Raw genomic sequence first — 18,251 nt, forward strand, 5'->3', positions numbered from 1 at the left:
GGGCGGTGCTCGCGTCGCGGTCTCGGCGATTCCACGCGGAACATAAATACAAACTGAAAAACCTGTGAAATCCAAGTGGAAAGGTTCTGAGAATGTTTAACATCTGTATTTATTTTATTGTTTTAAAATTGTTTTATTTTCTTTAGAAATCCTGCAAGCACTTTATTTTTCATTGATATTAAGCAGATGTAATTCTTTTGTTCAGATCAAAATGTTATGACATTGTATGTTACAATTGTAAACCTTTAAAGCAGGGTCTAAAAAATATAATGGTCTTTTTATAAAATACATATTATACATTTAACTAGGATCCTGCAAGCACTTTAATTTTTCCCCCTTGACTCGTACTGCACAAAAAGTGGTTCAATAATGTTGAATGTTACAGGGACTGATTATTGCAAATGCAGATCCCACTGTGTTCTGGTTAAATCATTTTTATTTATTTAGGCCTATTGATTTTTTGCTAAGGTTTGCATATGGTGGTGTGTTCTTTATGACAGCTTTCCTAAAAAATATCCTATTCCTAAAATAAGAAATATCCCAATATATTGCCTTGCTTACAGTATCGTAATGTATCGCAACATATCGTATCGCAACCGCTGTACCGTGATACGTATCGTATCGCCAGATTCTTGCCAATACACAACCCTAATGATAACACACCTGAAAAGAGCACATGAGTGATTCATCCACACTCATCATTCCACCGGCGTTGTCAAACTCCCCGCAGTAGTTTGGAGCTGAGAACAGAGTGACCAACTGCCGCTTTGCAAAGAACTCATAACCATCTTCAACCACCTGCGAAACACGACACACTCACTAAAACTAAAACACAATCTACAAAGCCTTAACCACAATTATTCAAAGTTACAGCATGAATAGTGGATCCTGACTGGTTAAAATGATTTGTTACCTGATGTGCCCTGCAGATTAGGTCCAGATCATGGCGGTTGAGGAATTTGCTGACTACGTCAGCACCAAAAGTGAATGAAACGCCACGATCGTTCTCCCCCCATCCCTGAACGTCCTTATCTGGGTCTGACCACAGCAAATCACACAGCAACCCTGTGAGACCAAGAGACAGAGAATATGTGTCTGTGATAATATTTCATTCCATCAAAATGTATTGGTTGTTTAAATAATGTCTTTATTAGTGGTCAACTAATATTAAATGTAAATGCAATAAAATTTTATACTAGGTGACTGAAATAAATTTAAATCTGGAAATAAATGAAAACTAAAACTCAAACGGAAATAAATTAAACCTACATTACAAAAAAAAGAAACTAATAAAAATTACAGCAGCATAAAACTAAAAAACAAAAATTAAAATTCTAAAAATAAAAGCGAATTTAAAATATTAATAAAAACTAGCTATAAAAATAGCCTTCCTTTAGCATTACACTAGCAACACCAAGATCATGTGTTTGATTCACAGGGAAAGCAAGAACTGATAAAATATGTACCATGAATGCAATATGTCTTTTTGGATAAAAGCATCTGACAAATGCATAAATGTTACAGTAAACTATAGTACACATAATAAATAATACTAAAATAATACTGTAGAAGATATAATTGTTAAATACAATTTAATTGTAGGAAATGCAGAAAAAAAAAAGAAAAAAAAAATGTAGAGTATCCATTGTCAAGGTTGTCAGATTTTACAAGAGAGACATTAGTGATTTAACAAGTATTTGTTTTTGTCATATGTGCGCATGCACACCTGTATCTGGGACGTCAGTTGGTCGCATAATCCGACGAATCTGTTCCATTGACTGCAGATCAGGAGAGAGACCTAGAAGATGGACATAAAAGAGACAAGTCGTCGACAGAAAAAGTGTTACAAAGAGCATGCATTAATATTTTTAGACTCAGCCGACCTATTTCATCAGGCCAAGAGTCACTTCTATAAAACTATCCACCTTACGTTCACCCGTTCTCACCTCCATGGCAACAGAAAATCTTCTCATCTATGATGGCAGCAATTGGGAGGCAGTTGAAGCAGTCTGTGAACGTCTTCCAGAGTTTTATGTTGAACCTGCGCTTGCCTGCAACCGACAAATGTACATACTCATAACAATAAAGTATGATCCGTGACCTGAAAGTTTGTTCAGTGGGAGAGAAATCAATATGATTTCAGATTGTTTGGTGTGGGCGTGTGTTAACGTTTGGTGTATTTATATTTATGCATGCGCTCAGACACTCACACTCATCATAGAATCCATAGATACGGTTGATGGAGGCGCACTCGTGGTTCCCCCTCAAGAGGAAGAAATTCTCAGGGTATTTGATCTTATAGGCTAGTAGGAGGCAGATGGTCTCCAAAGACTGTTTCCCTCGGTCCACATAATCACCCAGAAAGAGATAGTTTGCCTCCGGTGGAAAACCGCCATATTCAAACAACCTCAACAGATCTGTATACTGCCCATGGATGTCACCTAGAGACAGAGAGAGTTATATAATTGACAAAAATCAATAAAGGTATATGGATTTTGTCAGATTAGGATTCAGAAAAAAAAGAAAAGAAAAATGGCCTAAAGATTTCAACACCCGAAATTCAGGTTAATGACTCGCACGCACGCACGCACGCACGAACACACACACACACAGGGGTCTCAGGTGAGCCACAGAGAGAAGAGAAATGACCTCAAACCTATCCTCATTAAATCCATATTTATAACCTGCTCTACTTACACGCTGATTTCCAAAACCTTGAGAGATGGAGAGAAAGGAATGTAATTAAAACAGTGGAGATGTTCTTCGCTCTGGAGAAGGGGAGTATCGAACCTACCACAGATTTTAAGTGGGGCCTCCAACTCCAGCAGGATGGGCTGACTGAGAAAGATCTCTCGAGATTTAATGCAAAGTCCTCGAACTTCTGCTTCCGTCATCTGAACGATCTTCCCTGGACGACATCCTCGCACTGGAACAGTAGACATCAACATTTGTTAACATCTGGTTAACATCATTTTCTAAGTGTGACAACTTTATTGCAGCCTCAATAACTGGGTCATATGTGGAATTTTCTAATCACTCAATGCTCATATTGGCCCACTTATCATAGTCATCCACTGAAACATATTGCACACAAAAATAGACTTTCACAATCTGGCAAACTGGCTCTGATCTGACTGATCAGATTTTTAATGCCTGGAAACAAAGGCATGTTTATAAGAAGCCGCATAAGCACTTCGGAGGAAGAACTAGGCACTGGATTTGCCAAAGGTTGGATTGTGACATTAAATCTTTGGAGGACATTTAGACTTATGTTCGGCGGGCTAGATATCTACGAGAAGAACTATATATTTTGTTTTTTCCCTCCTAAATGAATACTAGGAATTAATCTGTGCTTATTAATTGAATTAGTTTTTTTTCCCCCACACTGGTCTTTTACCATAGTAATCATTTAAGATTGGCACTATAAACATTTAAATTCACATGCTTATAAAGACCGGTCTCTTCATGTCTAAGTGGGCCAGAACAGACTGCAAAGTGGACTTTGTCAATAGTCTTGCTGTGCGAGATGTCAAGCTGACAATGACACCTGATGCCTAATGTGACAAATATATATAAAAAAAACACACTATAAAAAAAACCCTTTGATTTAACTTATAAAACTTTTATTGGAACATTTTCTTATGATATACACTACCGTTCAAAAGTTTGGGTTCATTAAGAAATTAATAATTTTATTCAGCAAGGATGCATTAAATTGACTTAAAAAATTACAAATACTTTTACATTGTTACAAAAAATGTCATTTTTTCATATAAATGCTATTATTTTTTATTTTCTATTAATCAAAGAATCCTTGAAAAAAAACATGTATCACGGTTTCCACAAAAATATTAAACAGAACAATGATTTTTAACATTGATATTAATAACAAATATTTCTCGAACATTAAATCAGCATATTAGAATGATTTCAGAAAGTCATTTTACTGAAGACTGAAGTAATGGCTGCTGAAAATTCGGCCTTGTCATAGGAATAAATTACATTTTAAAATACAATTCCAATACAAAATAGTTATTTTAAATTATAATAATACTTCGCAATATTATCGTTTTCCTATATTTTTGATTTAAAAAAAAACAACCTTTCAAAATCATTGAAAAATCATACCAACCCCAAACATTTGAACAGTAGTGTACATTTTATAATAAATAAACTTTTCGATAAGTCTTGCTCACAATAGTGATGTCAGTGAATTCTGCTGTTTGTGTGAGTGGGAATCTTGAGAGTGTCTGGAATTCTGCAGGAATGTTCCCGCCTTGGCAAACACAGCCGAGACTGTTAAACAACCATTTTGCAGAGTAGTTCGTCTAAGAACTTCATTTGATGGAAAAAAACTACAAGCGAGAACCTGTAGCCACAATTCACTCTGAGACGTGGAGAATGACAGATTAGAAAAGTGTGTGTGGGGAGAACAAGTAGAATAGCTGAGAGACAGTATATGTCACAGAGAAGGAAAAGTTGTGCTCTTTTCTTACAGCCATGATTACAGTTATATAATAGCACTAACCATGTTAGTCTTCAGGCCGTCCACCCTCACAATATCCCACACAAACCAGAAATGTTGGAGACTCTTTGAAAAGAATGCTGTAACCCCAACTACTGTGTGTGTGTGAGTAAAGTGCAGAGCACTTTACGAGATTGCAAAAATGGTGCGATTTGTACAGATTGCAGTGTGTGTGTGTATAAGTCTATGAGTTGATGAAATGCCCGTTATTGCAGCATGACTAAACATAAGGAAAATCTGATTTTGTGTGTATGTGTGTTTGACAAGCCACAGTTCAGACCAGTCTGAGCTAGATTATGAGCTTGCCAGAAACAACTTGTTCAAAGTGGCAATCGACTAGAATTCGTAAAACTAAGTCATCGCTCTGATTCCTTGTTCATCATGTTAGGGTCACATTACATAACAATACATAAGAACGAAATGACACAGACAAGCTAAACTCATCCACTTTCCCACTACAGCATTTTATAGCAATCCACAAGATTATCCAAGTCCTGACGGGCAGCCATTAAACGACCACCGTGGGACAGCAGGCCGCTTGATCTTCACAGATAGAGGAGTGTGATCGAGAGACACAGATGGAACATGGGAGAAACATACAGAGATGTGTTTGTGAGACCATGAGAATCGAAGTGTGAAAAAGCGAAAAGCGGGACGTTAGGGTCACACAGAATCACAGATGGCATTGCTGAGTGTGGGTCAGCAGGAGGGTGTTGGGACAGATGGACAGGCACGAGGCCATATCGGTTATCAGGGTGGTACAATAATCCACTGCGCTTGCCTTTATCAAAAGTAACTGAACAGCAGAAGTTTGTTTAGTAACAGAAATCACTGAGATGGGCAGAAACAACCGAGGGTAGATCCTAACCGAAGTCTCCTGAGACAGAAACATTTGTATTTCTACTACTCACAAATTTCTCTAAGATTTAATATACAGGCTAGTAAATGGATCCAGCATTTATAAAATACATTTTTTAAAGCCAACAATCCAGTTTACAGTACAGGAACCATTACAGAGCCAAGCAGCCAAACACCACATTGCAGAAGATTATAATGAAATATTATTTATGTTAAGTAGAATGTGATGTTCCGAATGAAATGTATTTCACGGTTAGGAAGATGGTACAGTTTAACAGAGAACAAAATTACCATTCCATTCATTAATTATTCACTTCATACTGAAAATAAAGTGAAGTTAAACTTAAGCAAAGTCACACAGTAAAGTTACTTCACAGTAAGAGCAAATAAAGTGTAACATTACTAACTAAATATAGTGTAATGTTACTGAGAGAATATTTAGTGTGCATTATCATTACGAAGCGAATTCATGTGACATTACTAAAGAGAATACAGGGTAATGTCACAAAGGAATCAATGTAACATAACGTTGATAAAAGATTAGTGTAATATTATGAAAAGAATATATAGTGTTTTAGTGCAACATTACACTGAATTCATAAAGTTACACTGTATTATTTTAGTAAGGTTATGCTATATTCCCTTTACTATTCTCCTTAGCAACGTTACACTGAATCCTCTTCATAATGATAATGAACACTATATATCCCATGTAACACTGTAAGTTAATGTTAGTAAGGGAAAAAAAGTAAAGTCATAAATGGAACATAGTGCAACATTACTAAAATAATACAGTCTAATGTTATTAAGAGAATATTTATTGGTTCATGATGAAGAGGATTCAGTGTATTACGTTTTTTCAGTGTAATATAAATATAAGAACTGAATACAATTAAACGTTGAGAGAAAAAACAGCGATAAGAGACTAGCTAGCGTACCGCTGTAACAAATAGTGTACCATTAGGTGTAAGATTCAGTATAATATTACTACAAATTCAGTGTTAATAGGAGGATTTAGAAAACACACTTGTAACATTAATCAAGAGTAAGCACACGGTAACCTTGTATTGTGAATACAGTATGAGGAGAGTCGAATGGAGAATCAGAATTAAAGTAACGTACGTCGGTTACATTCGCCTGAAGTAAACGACGCAGCGGACACTGCATCGTCCTGTCCTCTCTCTAATTTGCCCGGTTTCTTTACCAACTGCTGTATAAAAATCTACAGGCCCTCACTACTCGTCCCTGCTTCGGTAGATAAAGGCAAGGTTAGCTCGAAATCTGAAACTCCCATCGCTGGTATGAAGGCTGTCCAAACCCCGGGGCCACTGCCGTGTTTGTAAACAGGGCGCAGAGACCCGAAGCTTAGCTCTCGCTTTACGCGCACAATTCCCCATTCACCAGCAGAAAAACAGATCAAGACGAGTAGCTAATTGCCGTTTATGTTTATATAAACGTTAAAATGCCTTCACGTCCAAACAGCTTACCTTCAAGAAGCCGAGAAATGAGACTGTCAACGTTCAATTCCCCCTCCGCCATCTTCAGTGCCGAGTTCTGCATGCAGCGCTTCCAGCAACGGCCGCTAGGTGGCGCTCGCAATGACGTCATTCACTTGGTTACAAGCGGTCACGTCCATATTAATGATCTCTTCATGAATATTTAATCGCTTTGAAGGCAAACTTTTGACCTGTTGAAAGCAACTTAATTGTTAATGGTATTTTCTATTGTTTAACGTTTGGCGAACTGTGTATTTGGTTTCCCTTCCAGGAGGATTTTTATCAGAGTATGTTTACTTTTGGCATTTAGCCTATTTATTTACTTATATTTTATATGTAGTCAGTTATAATTTATTAAGCTTGATTAGGATTACAGTGGGAGTAAAATAAATTACATTGAAAATAATTCATTTTATTGCATTTTTGCACGTCATCGGTTTCCCTTAACAAAATGCTCCTAAACATAACACATTTAAATAACATTTATCTTAACTAAATTTATATTAACTGATAATTTAGTATCCCAGAGGCTTCGTTGTGTTACTAGCGAAGCTGCCAACCACTGGTCACTTTAAAATACTTGAGAACTGAATCAGAGGAGCATGACAAGAGAAAAGGAGATGATACACAGAAGTTGAGAGAACAGCTTTAAAAAGAAAAAGTGAAAAAAAGAAAAATATATTCAAAGTTACAGTTCTCTTATTTTGTAACAAATACTGGGAAATAATAATCTATAAATCGTTTTAAAAAATAATATACCAAAAATAATTTCAAAAATACTGTTAAGCACATTACACTTGTAATTAAAATATTAAGCAAAATATATTTTTTTATTTCATTGTTTTATTAAAATAAAATATTAAGTACAACTGTCTACACAAGTATTACAATTATTTATAATTTAAATAATTTACAGCAATACAATAATTTATTGACATTTAAACATTTAATCTTGTTTCAAAAAACAAACAAAGAGTGTATTTGTGAGTGAGTGTTTATATATCTAGGGTTTGAAGTCAAACTGGAAAAACTATTCATAAATAAAATATATTTATGAAATATATATGGTTTTAATTAAAAAAATGCAAAAAGTATATATATATATATATGTTGTTGTTGTTTTTTATTCTTATTAGAACTTAGTTCCATTAATTTCTGTGCTTTCGTTTCTCTTTCTGTTCTTTCGTTCTCTGAAGTAGAAGATCATCCAGGTTACGACCCAACCAATAATCAAGCCTCCTACAGCCAGAACAGCAGCTGCCCAGGCCGGCACAGCATCGTTGGGGCAGTCTGCAGGGAGAGGGGTGCCTGGTGCAACTGTGGCGGGTACGAAAGTCGTAAGGACATCAGAGCCACTGTTTATTCGTGTAAAGATGAAGGGATGCTCCTGGAGAAGATATGAAGAGAGAGCATTAATTGAAAGACCATGCTTGGTTATTTTGCTCTTACAGTGGTTTCCATTGGACATCACCATACTCACCTTTGTGGGACACTGGATCTTACTGCGGTCATATGTGAAATTATTGTAGGTTTGTTTACTGTCCACAGGCTCCAGCTAAAACCAAAAACATAGGACAAATGCTGTTAAATACAGGAAAGCTGCTGTGAGATTGTGTGTATGTACAGTGCCGTGAAAAGGTTTTTGCCCCCTTCCTGTTTTTTAAATTTTTTGCATATTTGTCACACTTAAAAGATTCAGATCATCAAACCAATTACAGGAAGGGGGCAAAAACTTTTTCACACCACTGTATATGTATTTACCATGTTGTTCCAGAGCGCAAGTGCCATCTCTGCATGTCCGCGCTCAGAGAAATGAAAACAATCCACAGAGAAGAAAGTCAGGTCTGGTGTGCCATCCTAAAGCAGAAAGAGATATTTCATCTCTTAATGTTAGCCCTGATACTGAAACTCTAGGTTTTATCTGTTGTAGTGAGGGTTAGGGTTAGGAGTTTAGAGTTCAAATGCAGACTCTAAAAGCATTACATTAATCTAACATATTTATATACATATTTAAACATATTTTATGTCTGAATGTGTTGTTTATGTGTGATCTCATGAGACATGAGGTGTTTTAGAGATATTTTAAGGGCGCTAACCTCGACCATTGGAACAACAGAGTTCTTGAAGAAGGGCTGTAGCAGTACTGCAAAGTCCTGTCTTCCATCATATCTTCCCCCATACACCAGCCTTTCAGTCTCCATCTGACAAACAAAACAACACTTCTATTATTAAAGGTCAAGATGATCTAAAGCCCACTCAGCTAATCAGTTATCAATGAACTGACAACTTGATGGCTACAGACCTGCAGATCTCTGTTGACCTTCTTCATTTCATTCATTTCTGGAGAGTTCTCACGAGGTTCCAGAAAACATGGACACATGTTCCTGTCACACACAGTCATGAAAATGCAGTTGTACGAAAGAACATGAAAATGTACACTGATTTTTAGATTAAATAATCTATTTAGTGAAGTATTTACTCTTGCAGGAGGCTGCAGCCCAGTGTGTTCCTCTTTATCATTCGCAGATCCGCGATCTCTAAGATTCCGACAAAATTTACCAGCACTCTGGGAACCTGCACACACACACACACACACACACACACGATTCGGTTTCCAATGCATTTTATAGGGACATTCCATAGGTGTAATGTATTTTATACTGTCCAAACTGTATTTTATATCCCCTCACCGCAACCCTACCCCTCATTCTGTATGATTTATAAGCTTGTTTCCTCATGGGGACCAAAATGTCAACATTTACTGGTATTACTATACTTGTGGGACATTTGGTCCCCATGACATAGGAAATACCAAGACACACAATTATTAAAGCATTTTTCTGTGTTAAATATATGTGAAAATGTGTGTAAATAATGTCACTGCGCAAAAACCCTGTGATAATGATTTTATAACTCATAAGAATTTAATTTCTTATTGTTTATTTTGATTTTGTGGGTGAAAGATGATTCATGAATGTGATCAGGTTCAGTAAATGCATCTCTCTCACCTCATTGTACAGCATGTCCAGACTGTCTCTGATGTGACCGATGTACTTAGAAGGAGACAGAGAAGCCTGGGTAGAGAAAAACACTTTTTTTTTTCAGTTTTTTTTTTTTTTCCAAATTTAATTATTTGCTGGTCTTAGATTACACTTAGATTACACTTAGATTTACAATGACTCAGTGGCACATCTCTGTTTGTTAGTATCCAAATGTATTTTAGCTGCTTAAAGGTCACTGCTGTGGTTCTCTGGCACAAGAAGAAACAATTTATGATGGGGAGCTGAGAGCCTTTATATTAAGAATCATCCACTCACCCGGTCGTGACAGTACTGGCAAAGGTCATTTCCCCCAATAAATAGCGTCACCAGTTTCCAATCCTTCTCAAAGTCCACTTTCTGAAAAATGAGAGTAGTGTTTAAGAATCTAATTTAATCAAAAATATTTGATTAAATTAGATTCTTGCCCTACAACAATTGGTGAAATTTGCCTTGTGCAGCAAGGAGTTGGCACATGCATACGAAATATATTTATAAATTACAGAAGACAGCAAACATTGTCATTTTTATGCATTTTTTTTCAAGATTAGTAGAGTGTGTATTTCAAGAACATGCTATTTCAGTTTTTCTACTGTACAATTTCACATTTAATTCATTGTGTTACTTGCCATTTCTTTGTATTTATTTGTAAAATTCACTTGCAATTTCTGAGTGAAAGTGATTTCTGCAACAGTTTCTTTTTTTCAGTCAACTTAATGGATTGAATAAGCATACTGACCGTGCTATCCTTTAAAGCTGTGATAAGATCCCTCACTTGTGCTGGTATATTACTGAACAGAGAGGAAGAAATCATTAGCTGAAAGGATACTGTAAATTGAGTTTTTATGTATGTTTATGTGTGTTCCTTACCTTGCTTTGGCACCACTCACTGCCATATTGAAGCCATTGGGTCGTTTACTTTTCCCCTTTGAGAAGCCAAACACATTCGGATTGAACTTCTTAAGAATGTCTGATAACAAATAATGACACAAGGAGCTAGTGATTATCATGTTGTTAAACAAGAAACAATTCAAATCTGATAATAAGGATCAGAGCCATTGGAGTCTCATTCTATAACCATACTGCTAATAACAACCAATAAAAATGACATCAAGTGTTACATAAGGTTATACTCACTTGGCAATGTGGTGACAGTCTCCAAAGTATCATCTCCACCAATGCTGTCGATTAAATTTAACACAGACACTTAGAAAACATGTAGAACAAAGCAATTCCTTAGGCATACAGTACACTGATACAAACTCACCTCCAGGAAACCCCTCGCTCCTCATCTGCTAACTGCAGAAGGTTTTCAGCTTTTGCACCAAAGCCGGCCTGACAGATTCAGAGAGAGAGAATGATAATTACAGCATGACAAAACATCACAACATACACAAATATACACATACACTTACAGTGATTGAATCTCCCAGAGATGCCACCACTTTAATGTCACTTGGACGCAGCCTGTGAACTGAGAAAGAAATGTGATTATGTGATTACCTGGATACCCAAACACAACAACAAAGCAACAATGCAGCGCTACTTGGACCTAAAAGGATAATAAATCATGGCAGGATATCTGAAAGCTCATCTTGCCTGCTTGTCTCTACCCATAAACTATATTTATGTACATAGGTACATATTTACAATTTCTCCTCTTTCTTGTATTTTTATCTATTATTAATCTTTCTTTTTATCCTTCTTAATATTTTTTTAAACATTCAGTCATTTATACAAAATTAAATAAATAGATATATTAAAATTAAATAATAAATACAATAAATAAATAATATAATATGCTTATAAAACATTTGCATAACTCATTACATGCAATATATTAATAAAATGTTATTGAGGGTATGTTAATACATAACAGTTCTGTATCTAAACTTTATCTCAACTGTGACTACCTTGATATCGAAACCCAACAACAAAGCAACAATAAAAATCAATGGTATGACATCTGAAAGCCTGTATTACATCTTTGTCTCTCTCCATAAACCTATGTGCATAGTTAATATTTCTCATTTTTCTAGTCATTTTATCTATTACAAATTTTATCCTCCTTAATATTTTTAAAGTATTACAGCACTTTATTTCATAAAATTCATGTAACATTTTTACATTTTGCTATTTTATTAACAGAATATACATATATACAGTATGTGTGTGTCTGTTACATATACATATATTATATATCTGTTAAAGAAGTACCAAAATAAAATTTAGTAAAGTAAAAATATTGCATGACTTTTAATAAATATAATGCTGTAATACTTTAAAGTCAATAAAACAACGATTATTAAATACAAATACAAGAAAAGGAGAAATAGTTAGTTAGAGAGTTGGATAGTTATGGTTATCTGGTGGGAAAAATTAAGCAAATGAAATTCCCTACTCTCTCTTTCTTACCAGATGTTGGCACAGTGTCAGAGGGCGCTGTGTCCACACATGAGAAATCACTTCCCCAATTCTAAAATGAAAGGGAGAAATCATTTCATAGTACATATTGATCACTTTAAGGTTCTATTGTATTTTATTAATATTGTATGTAATATATCTGTGTGACTTACATTTGCAGGTGGAGGAGTAGGAGGAGGGGTGTTGTATGTGTAATTGCTGTTGTGATAGGTCCTCAAATAGGGGGATGACTAAAGGAGAATAGGAAAAGGTATTAAAATGTGACAGAATTATTGAGTTTAAAGAAGAATTATACAGTTTAAACTCACCTTTTCTGGGCATCTAAGAGGGACACCTGCAGCAAAATCTTCACTATCTGTCTTATTACCTAAAGGCTCCATCTGAGAGATAGAGAACGAATGAATAAAACGGAAAATCCATTTTGAGAGTTAAGATGCTGTGAAATGACAATAGCCTATATTAAGAAAGTCTCTGGAAATGTATTTTTTCCTGTTGAATTGTATTATATTGTAAATTAACACAATTCAATTACACATCCACAAAGAGGTTATTGCTGAAGTAGCATCAGTCATTTACAGTAAATAAAATAATAATATATTAAAAAATGTAATAAATGCATACAACATGCTTGAAAAACACTTGCATAACAAATTACACACAATATATTAATAAAACATTATCAGGCTTATACATTAACATATCTGTATCTAATCTTTTGAACTCATATGCTCACCAAGTTATTCCAGAGAGCCCGAGCCATGAGCGTGTGAGCTTTCTGACTGAGATGAAAACAGTCTGGAGAGAAATAGGAACGGTCAGGTCTCCCATCCTAAAAGAGCATGGTAAAAATGACAAAGATCATGAGAACAAATAGTTCAGAAGGACTGCTTGTGCAATAAATGATGTAAGATTGCTGTGCACCTCCAACACAGGGAGAAACACATTTCTGAAGAATGGCTGTAGGACCACTGTGAAGTTATCATGAGTGTCATATCGCCCAGACTCCACCAGCTCCCTCATACCACGCTGAGAATAAAACACAACAGCATACATTGAACATTAATGGGCACTTTAATGCAGCTACATTTTAGAATCATATTAATATTAATAATATAAATATAAAAACTGTACATTTGCTTTGTATTGTCAATAATCACATTCATAATAAATATTAATATACAGACATTTACACAATAAATTCATTTTCATGTAATAAGTTGTGTACCTGGTAGGCTTGGTTGAACTCCTGCAACATCTGGAATTCATGAGATCCATCTTTAGGTTTCAGAACACAGCGACACAACATGCTAAAAAAAATAAAATAAAAATAAAATAAAAAAACATATATATATATATAACACAAAGCAAATAATGTAAGACTAACATGTACCAAAAGCTTCAGATATCAGATCTTCTATCAGAATCAAGCAGAAATCAGGAGAGCCAGTTTATAGGGTAGAACTCACTTGACCATCCAGGTGGGGCAGCCAAGAGTGGGGTCCTGATGGAGGCGGCGCAGTGGAATTATATCCAGGAGCTCCACTAGGTTCACCAGGGCACGAGGGACCTGGAGGAGAACACATGATTAACTCCAATGAGCAGCAGCGATTTACAGTGGCGTTTTGTTACCGATAATCTGGTTTAGCAAAAGCAGTCAGATAGATTTTTGACCATTGTTTCTGCTACAATCCAGGCCTATCATAACAAACATTAAATAGGTTCAAAATAAAAAGATATATGAAGAGAAATATAAAGTGGGCTCCAACTAATCTTTATATATATATATATATATATATAGCATTTTTCTGATTTAATATCTTTTTTTTTTTTTTACAAATTATATTTTCCAGCATAACAATATAAATGAAATCTGCTTGCATGATTAATGAAATAGTACAGAATCTTTTATTCTTTTTCTTAGATTAACTTTTTATTTTCAGACACTTTAGATTTCACAGACATAAATATCTTTATAAAAATCACCAATAATCTTACACATCAGTATTGTCTTCTTTCGTTTGTTTGTTTCACATTTTTCAAAATCTTAGAACTTTATTTCTAGGTTTACATTTTGAGTACCTGATTTTCAAAAACCTTTGGACCCCACTGTATTTCTGAAAGAAAATCTGTATCATAAAAACGGCGCTAGAGAACCAGAGCTAAAACTGCCTCACCTCTTTATGTAATATGTCCAAACCCTCACGAATATACTTCACAATGTTATCAGGAGAATAGTACCGCTGAGGAGAGAGAGAAAGAGAGAGAGAGTGATTAAGAGAGATAATTGCAGATTTATTACTGAAACTGATAATAAATAAAACAGGCTCTATTAATATCAGCGTACAGTATCAGAGCAGTGGGCGCATATGTCATTTCCTCCAATGAAGACTGTGATAATCTTCCAATCATTCTGGAAATCAATTAGCTGAAAAGAGACAGAAATTTTCAGCCAGTCTGAATGAGGTTCAGATTTAGCACCCTGTGTGCTATCTTAATATCTTACAGAAAAAACTCAAACATACAACCGAACTAAATAACACCTTAATGAAAATCTGAGGATCGAAACTATAATTATAGCATTTTGACAACATTTTCAATAACAACAGAAAAGTACATGTATGTGAGATTTTGAGAATGACTAACCGAGTCTTCTTTCATTCTTTTAATGACAGCATGAGCTTGCGTGACCATATCACTGCAAAATGAAAAATTACATATTACTCATTTTACAGTATTACATTTTCTATTTGAAAGAAATTAATTAATTGATCAAAAGTGACAGTAAAAACATTTACAATGTTAAAAAAAGACTTCTATTTGTAATAAATGCTGTTCTTTTGAATTTTCGATTTATCAAAGAATCCTGAAAAAAATGTATCATGGTTTCTAGAAAAATATTGAGCAGCATAACTGTTTCAACAATGATAATAATCAGAAATGTTTCTTGAGCACCAAATTAGCATATTAGCAATATTTCTTAAGGATCATGTGACACTGAAGACTGGAGTAATGGCTACTAAAAAAACAGCTTTGCCATCATTGCTATGAATTGCATTTTAAACTTGAATATATATATGTTTTTAGTTTTAATGTAAAAAAAATTATTCATACTCCATCACTGGTTTATAAGATGAGAAGCTACTCACTCAGATGTGGCTCCTGGTACTGCTTGGTTCAGAAAACTCAGTGCAGAATTCTCACTTCCTTTTCCCACTGAATAGCCAATGATTGAAGGGTTAAACTCTCTCAATATATCTAAATGACAAAAAAAACAACAACATTATTTTATACACACATAATCACTCTAAATCTGATTTGCATGTCTATCTAATACCTGAATGTGATAAAGAGATTGGTAAGGGTAAACATATATGGCTTGCAGTTTTTTAAGGAGGGACTCAAGAATAATGCTCAGTTTGACCTCTAATTTCACCCCTGGACTACTTCAAATTACGTAGTATATAGTAGAGATTAAAAAGCAGCTATTTATTGTATAAACTCTTGCGTCATCTTGATCAGCTATTAAACATTTAATGACTACAATAATTTCTGTGTTGATTATATTCCTTATTAATGATTAATCATAAATCTACAGTACACAATAAAAAGAGCATGACAGTAACATGACAGCTTGCACATACTTGGTAAAGTGGTTGTAGTTGTGAGGTTCTCATCTCCACCAATGCTGAGAACAAAAAATCAAATATATCTGTCTTCTGCCTCATGAGATCATTGATCATTTAGACAAGAATTGTATCCTGTAAATCATATAGATAAAACGAAACCAGCAACATTTGATGGTTCACAGTGTGATCGGGGTAGACACTCACCTCCATGACAGGCCACGATACTCTGTAAGCACACCCAGAAGATTGTTTTGTGCAGCACCCACCCCATTGGCTGCCTGTTTTTTGGGGGAAGGAAATGACATCACAACTTGTATATTCACTACTGTTCAAAAGTCTGCGATCAGTAAGGTCAATACTTTTATTTAGCAACCATGCATTAAAATGATAAGCAACAGTAAAGACTTTTAATATGTTACAAAAGATTATCACTGTTTGTATTTGTATTTTTCACAAAGAAAATGCAGCCCTGAGCATAAGAGACTTCTTTTAAAAAACATTTTAAAAATTCGAACAGACTCCAAACTTTTAGTTGTAGTGCATATTTGTTAAAAAAAGATCTTTGGTATTAGCAAATATCATTAATACATTAAAATTTGTATGTTTATTACCGTCAAAGAATCACCCATTGCTGCCACCACTTTGATGTCTGCTGGCCGTAAGGCATGGACTATAGAAGAGACAGACAGAAACTAGCTTAACAAAAAACAACTATAATTTCCAGCCAGGGTGCACTACAGGTTTGAGATCCCTGTTTACCTGAGGTAGGGATGCTGGGAGATGGAGTCCTGTCCTCACAGGTGAGCTCACTCCCCATCACCTGAAAGGTCAGATGCAGCACAAGTTAGACACACTGTAAGTCAAAGCAACAGGGCCAACTTATGGCGAGAATGGACTCACTGGGTGGAGAAGTGGAGAGGGATCCTCTGTTTGGGAGTTACCAAGCTCAGGCGAGTATGAGTTTTCCTGTGTTCGCAAAAATGGCTTTTCCTGGGACAGAACAACAGGTTTAATAAGGCAGATGTGCATGTTTCTGTCTGTTAAATATCATCCAGACTTGAATATACACATTGTGAACATTGTGTGTCACTAACACACAAACGTATAGGACAAAGTCAGTGCTATAAAAAATGAAATGGAAATTAAATACTTTCACCTTATCACAGGTGAAGGACAAAAACTTGCTTAAAACATAAAGTTCGGGAAGCGCAGAGAACAGTTTGGTGAGATAAAGCCATATTTATAAACCCACTCTGAATCAGCAGTTTTCATTATCAATGCTGAAGAGGTCATAAATCGAATATCTCCCTCACCTCTGTGGGGCACGGAATGGTGAATATGCCCCGCCCATTCGTCTCAGTCTTATCTGTCATTGGCTGCAGCTAGAAAGAGAATAATCAGGATTGGTCAAAAAGTGGGCTGCAGTTCTTCGTCATATAAAGGCAAGATTAGATAAATGGTTTGAGATGTTTCTAGGTTGAATAAGTTTCAGATTAGATGCTATCACTGAGAGCTGATTATCAGTCTACTTGTTATCAGTCACATCAGGGCCTTTAACACTTTGAACTTTTATAACTTGAAAGTAGTGTCCAGGATTTCACCTCTACATCTATAGGAACAATGTACACATGCATTGATTGCATTAATATTAACTTACCAAATTAGTCCAGAGTTGTAAAGTCAACAAGCTTATGTCACGTGAGGAGTCAGACGTAGAGGCTTTCGTCTGAAAACAACAAAAAAAGTACAACTTTGCTTAATAACATGCCATATTATCCTTACAAACTTGCTATAGCGGGCTTGTTTCTGTAGCACAGCGTGAGTCATATCTGTGGTTTTTAGAAGGGCAAATTGATTCAAAAACAAATAACATACTCTCAAGTCTCAATACAAGTCTGTCGCAGTGAATCACTAGAAAGGTTAGATTTATATTTAGTCATTTTTGGTTATTCAATATACTCAAGTGAAAGTAAAATACACAAGTTTACGTGCACTTTTATTAAAACAATAAATTTCATTACTAGAGGTTCTGGCCTTTATAAATGTTCTTGATGCAATACATGTGCAATATAATAATGCACCAATTTAATCAAACATTTGTTTTATACCAGTATAAATGTAATACTTTTTAGTTCAACATAATACATGTCAATTAGGCAATTGATATTTGTGCATATTGTGTAAAACCCATACAAATTGTGCCATCTATAATGTTTATTATTCAAATGTCTGTCTATATCTATCTATCTATCTGTCTGTCTGTCTGTCTGTCTGTCTGTCTATA

The 18,251-nt window shown here is 35.2% G+C and overlaps 2 protein-coding genes across 2 annotated transcripts in view; both read right to left on the reverse strand.

Annotated features, from left to right (window-relative positions):
- The window catches only part of LOC107721356 (serine/threonine-protein phosphatase PP1-beta catalytic subunit-like), an 8,890-nt gene extending 1,917 nt beyond the window's left edge, over positions 1 to 6,973 (reverse strand). Inside the window, exons 1-7 of the mRNA XM_016529331.1 lie at positions 6,871 to 6,973; positions 2,795 to 2,926; positions 2,211 to 2,441; positions 1,947 to 2,051; positions 1,727 to 1,798; positions 914 to 1,065; positions 664 to 798 (exon numbers count right to left, since the gene is read on the reverse strand). Coding sequence (XP_016384817.1) covers positions 664 to 798; positions 914 to 1,065; positions 1,727 to 1,798; positions 1,947 to 2,051; positions 2,211 to 2,441; positions 2,795 to 2,926; positions 6,871 to 6,943 — 900 coding nt within the window. The 5' untranslated portion in view covers positions 6,944 to 6,973. The remainder of the gene's footprint in view (positions 1 to 663; positions 799 to 913; positions 1,066 to 1,726; positions 1,799 to 1,946; positions 2,052 to 2,210; positions 2,442 to 2,794; positions 2,927 to 6,870) is intronic.
- Positions 6,974 to 7,981: 1,008 nt separating this feature from the next.
- The window catches only part of LOC107721878 (phospholipase B1, membrane-associated-like), a 15,243-nt gene continuing 4,973 nt past the window's right edge, over positions 7,982 to 18,251 (reverse strand). Inside the window, exons 12-42 of the mRNA XM_016530071.1 lie at positions 17,625 to 17,693; positions 17,281 to 17,349; positions 16,868 to 16,957; positions 16,727 to 16,787; positions 16,579 to 16,637; positions 16,172 to 16,245; positions 15,983 to 16,026; positions 15,488 to 15,596; positions 14,985 to 15,036; positions 14,686 to 14,766; positions 14,516 to 14,581; positions 13,808 to 13,908; positions 13,567 to 13,648; positions 13,263 to 13,367; positions 13,075 to 13,170; positions 12,650 to 12,721; positions 12,494 to 12,571; positions 12,333 to 12,393; positions 11,333 to 11,391; positions 11,185 to 11,252; positions 11,055 to 11,098; positions 10,788 to 10,887; positions 10,657 to 10,708; positions 10,197 to 10,277; positions 9,888 to 9,953; positions 9,359 to 9,453; positions 9,182 to 9,263; positions 8,976 to 9,080; positions 8,641 to 8,736; positions 8,360 to 8,434; positions 7,982 to 8,266 (exon numbers count right to left, since the gene is read on the reverse strand). Of these exons, the coding sequence (XP_016385557.1) occupies positions 8,012 to 8,266; positions 8,360 to 8,434; positions 8,641 to 8,736; positions 8,976 to 9,080; positions 9,182 to 9,263; positions 9,359 to 9,453; positions 9,888 to 9,953; positions 10,197 to 10,277; positions 10,657 to 10,708; positions 10,788 to 10,887; positions 11,055 to 11,098; positions 11,185 to 11,252; positions 11,333 to 11,391; positions 12,333 to 12,393; positions 12,494 to 12,571; positions 12,650 to 12,721; positions 13,075 to 13,170; positions 13,263 to 13,367; positions 13,567 to 13,648; positions 13,808 to 13,908; positions 14,516 to 14,581; positions 14,686 to 14,766; positions 14,985 to 15,036; positions 15,488 to 15,596; positions 15,983 to 16,026; positions 16,172 to 16,245; positions 16,579 to 16,637; positions 16,727 to 16,787; positions 16,868 to 16,957; positions 17,281 to 17,349; positions 17,625 to 17,693 (2,547 nt within the window). The 3' untranslated portion in view covers positions 7,982 to 8,011. The remainder of the gene's footprint in view (positions 8,267 to 8,359; positions 8,435 to 8,640; positions 8,737 to 8,975; positions 9,081 to 9,181; positions 9,264 to 9,358; positions 9,454 to 9,887; positions 9,954 to 10,196; positions 10,278 to 10,656; positions 10,709 to 10,787; positions 10,888 to 11,054; positions 11,099 to 11,184; positions 11,253 to 11,332; positions 11,392 to 12,332; positions 12,394 to 12,493; positions 12,572 to 12,649; positions 12,722 to 13,074; positions 13,171 to 13,262; positions 13,368 to 13,566; positions 13,649 to 13,807; positions 13,909 to 14,515; positions 14,582 to 14,685; positions 14,767 to 14,984; positions 15,037 to 15,487; positions 15,597 to 15,982; positions 16,027 to 16,171; positions 16,246 to 16,578; positions 16,638 to 16,726; positions 16,788 to 16,867; positions 16,958 to 17,280; positions 17,350 to 17,624; positions 17,694 to 18,251) is intronic.

This window comes from Sinocyclocheilus rhinocerous, unplaced genomic scaffold (genome assembly GCF_001515625.1).
Source record: "Sinocyclocheilus rhinocerous isolate Xijiao unplaced genomic scaffold, SAMN03320098_v1.1 scaffold432, whole genome shotgun sequence".
Lineage (NCBI taxonomy): Eukaryota > Metazoa > Chordata > Actinopteri > Cypriniformes > Cyprinidae > Sinocyclocheilus > Sinocyclocheilus rhinocerous.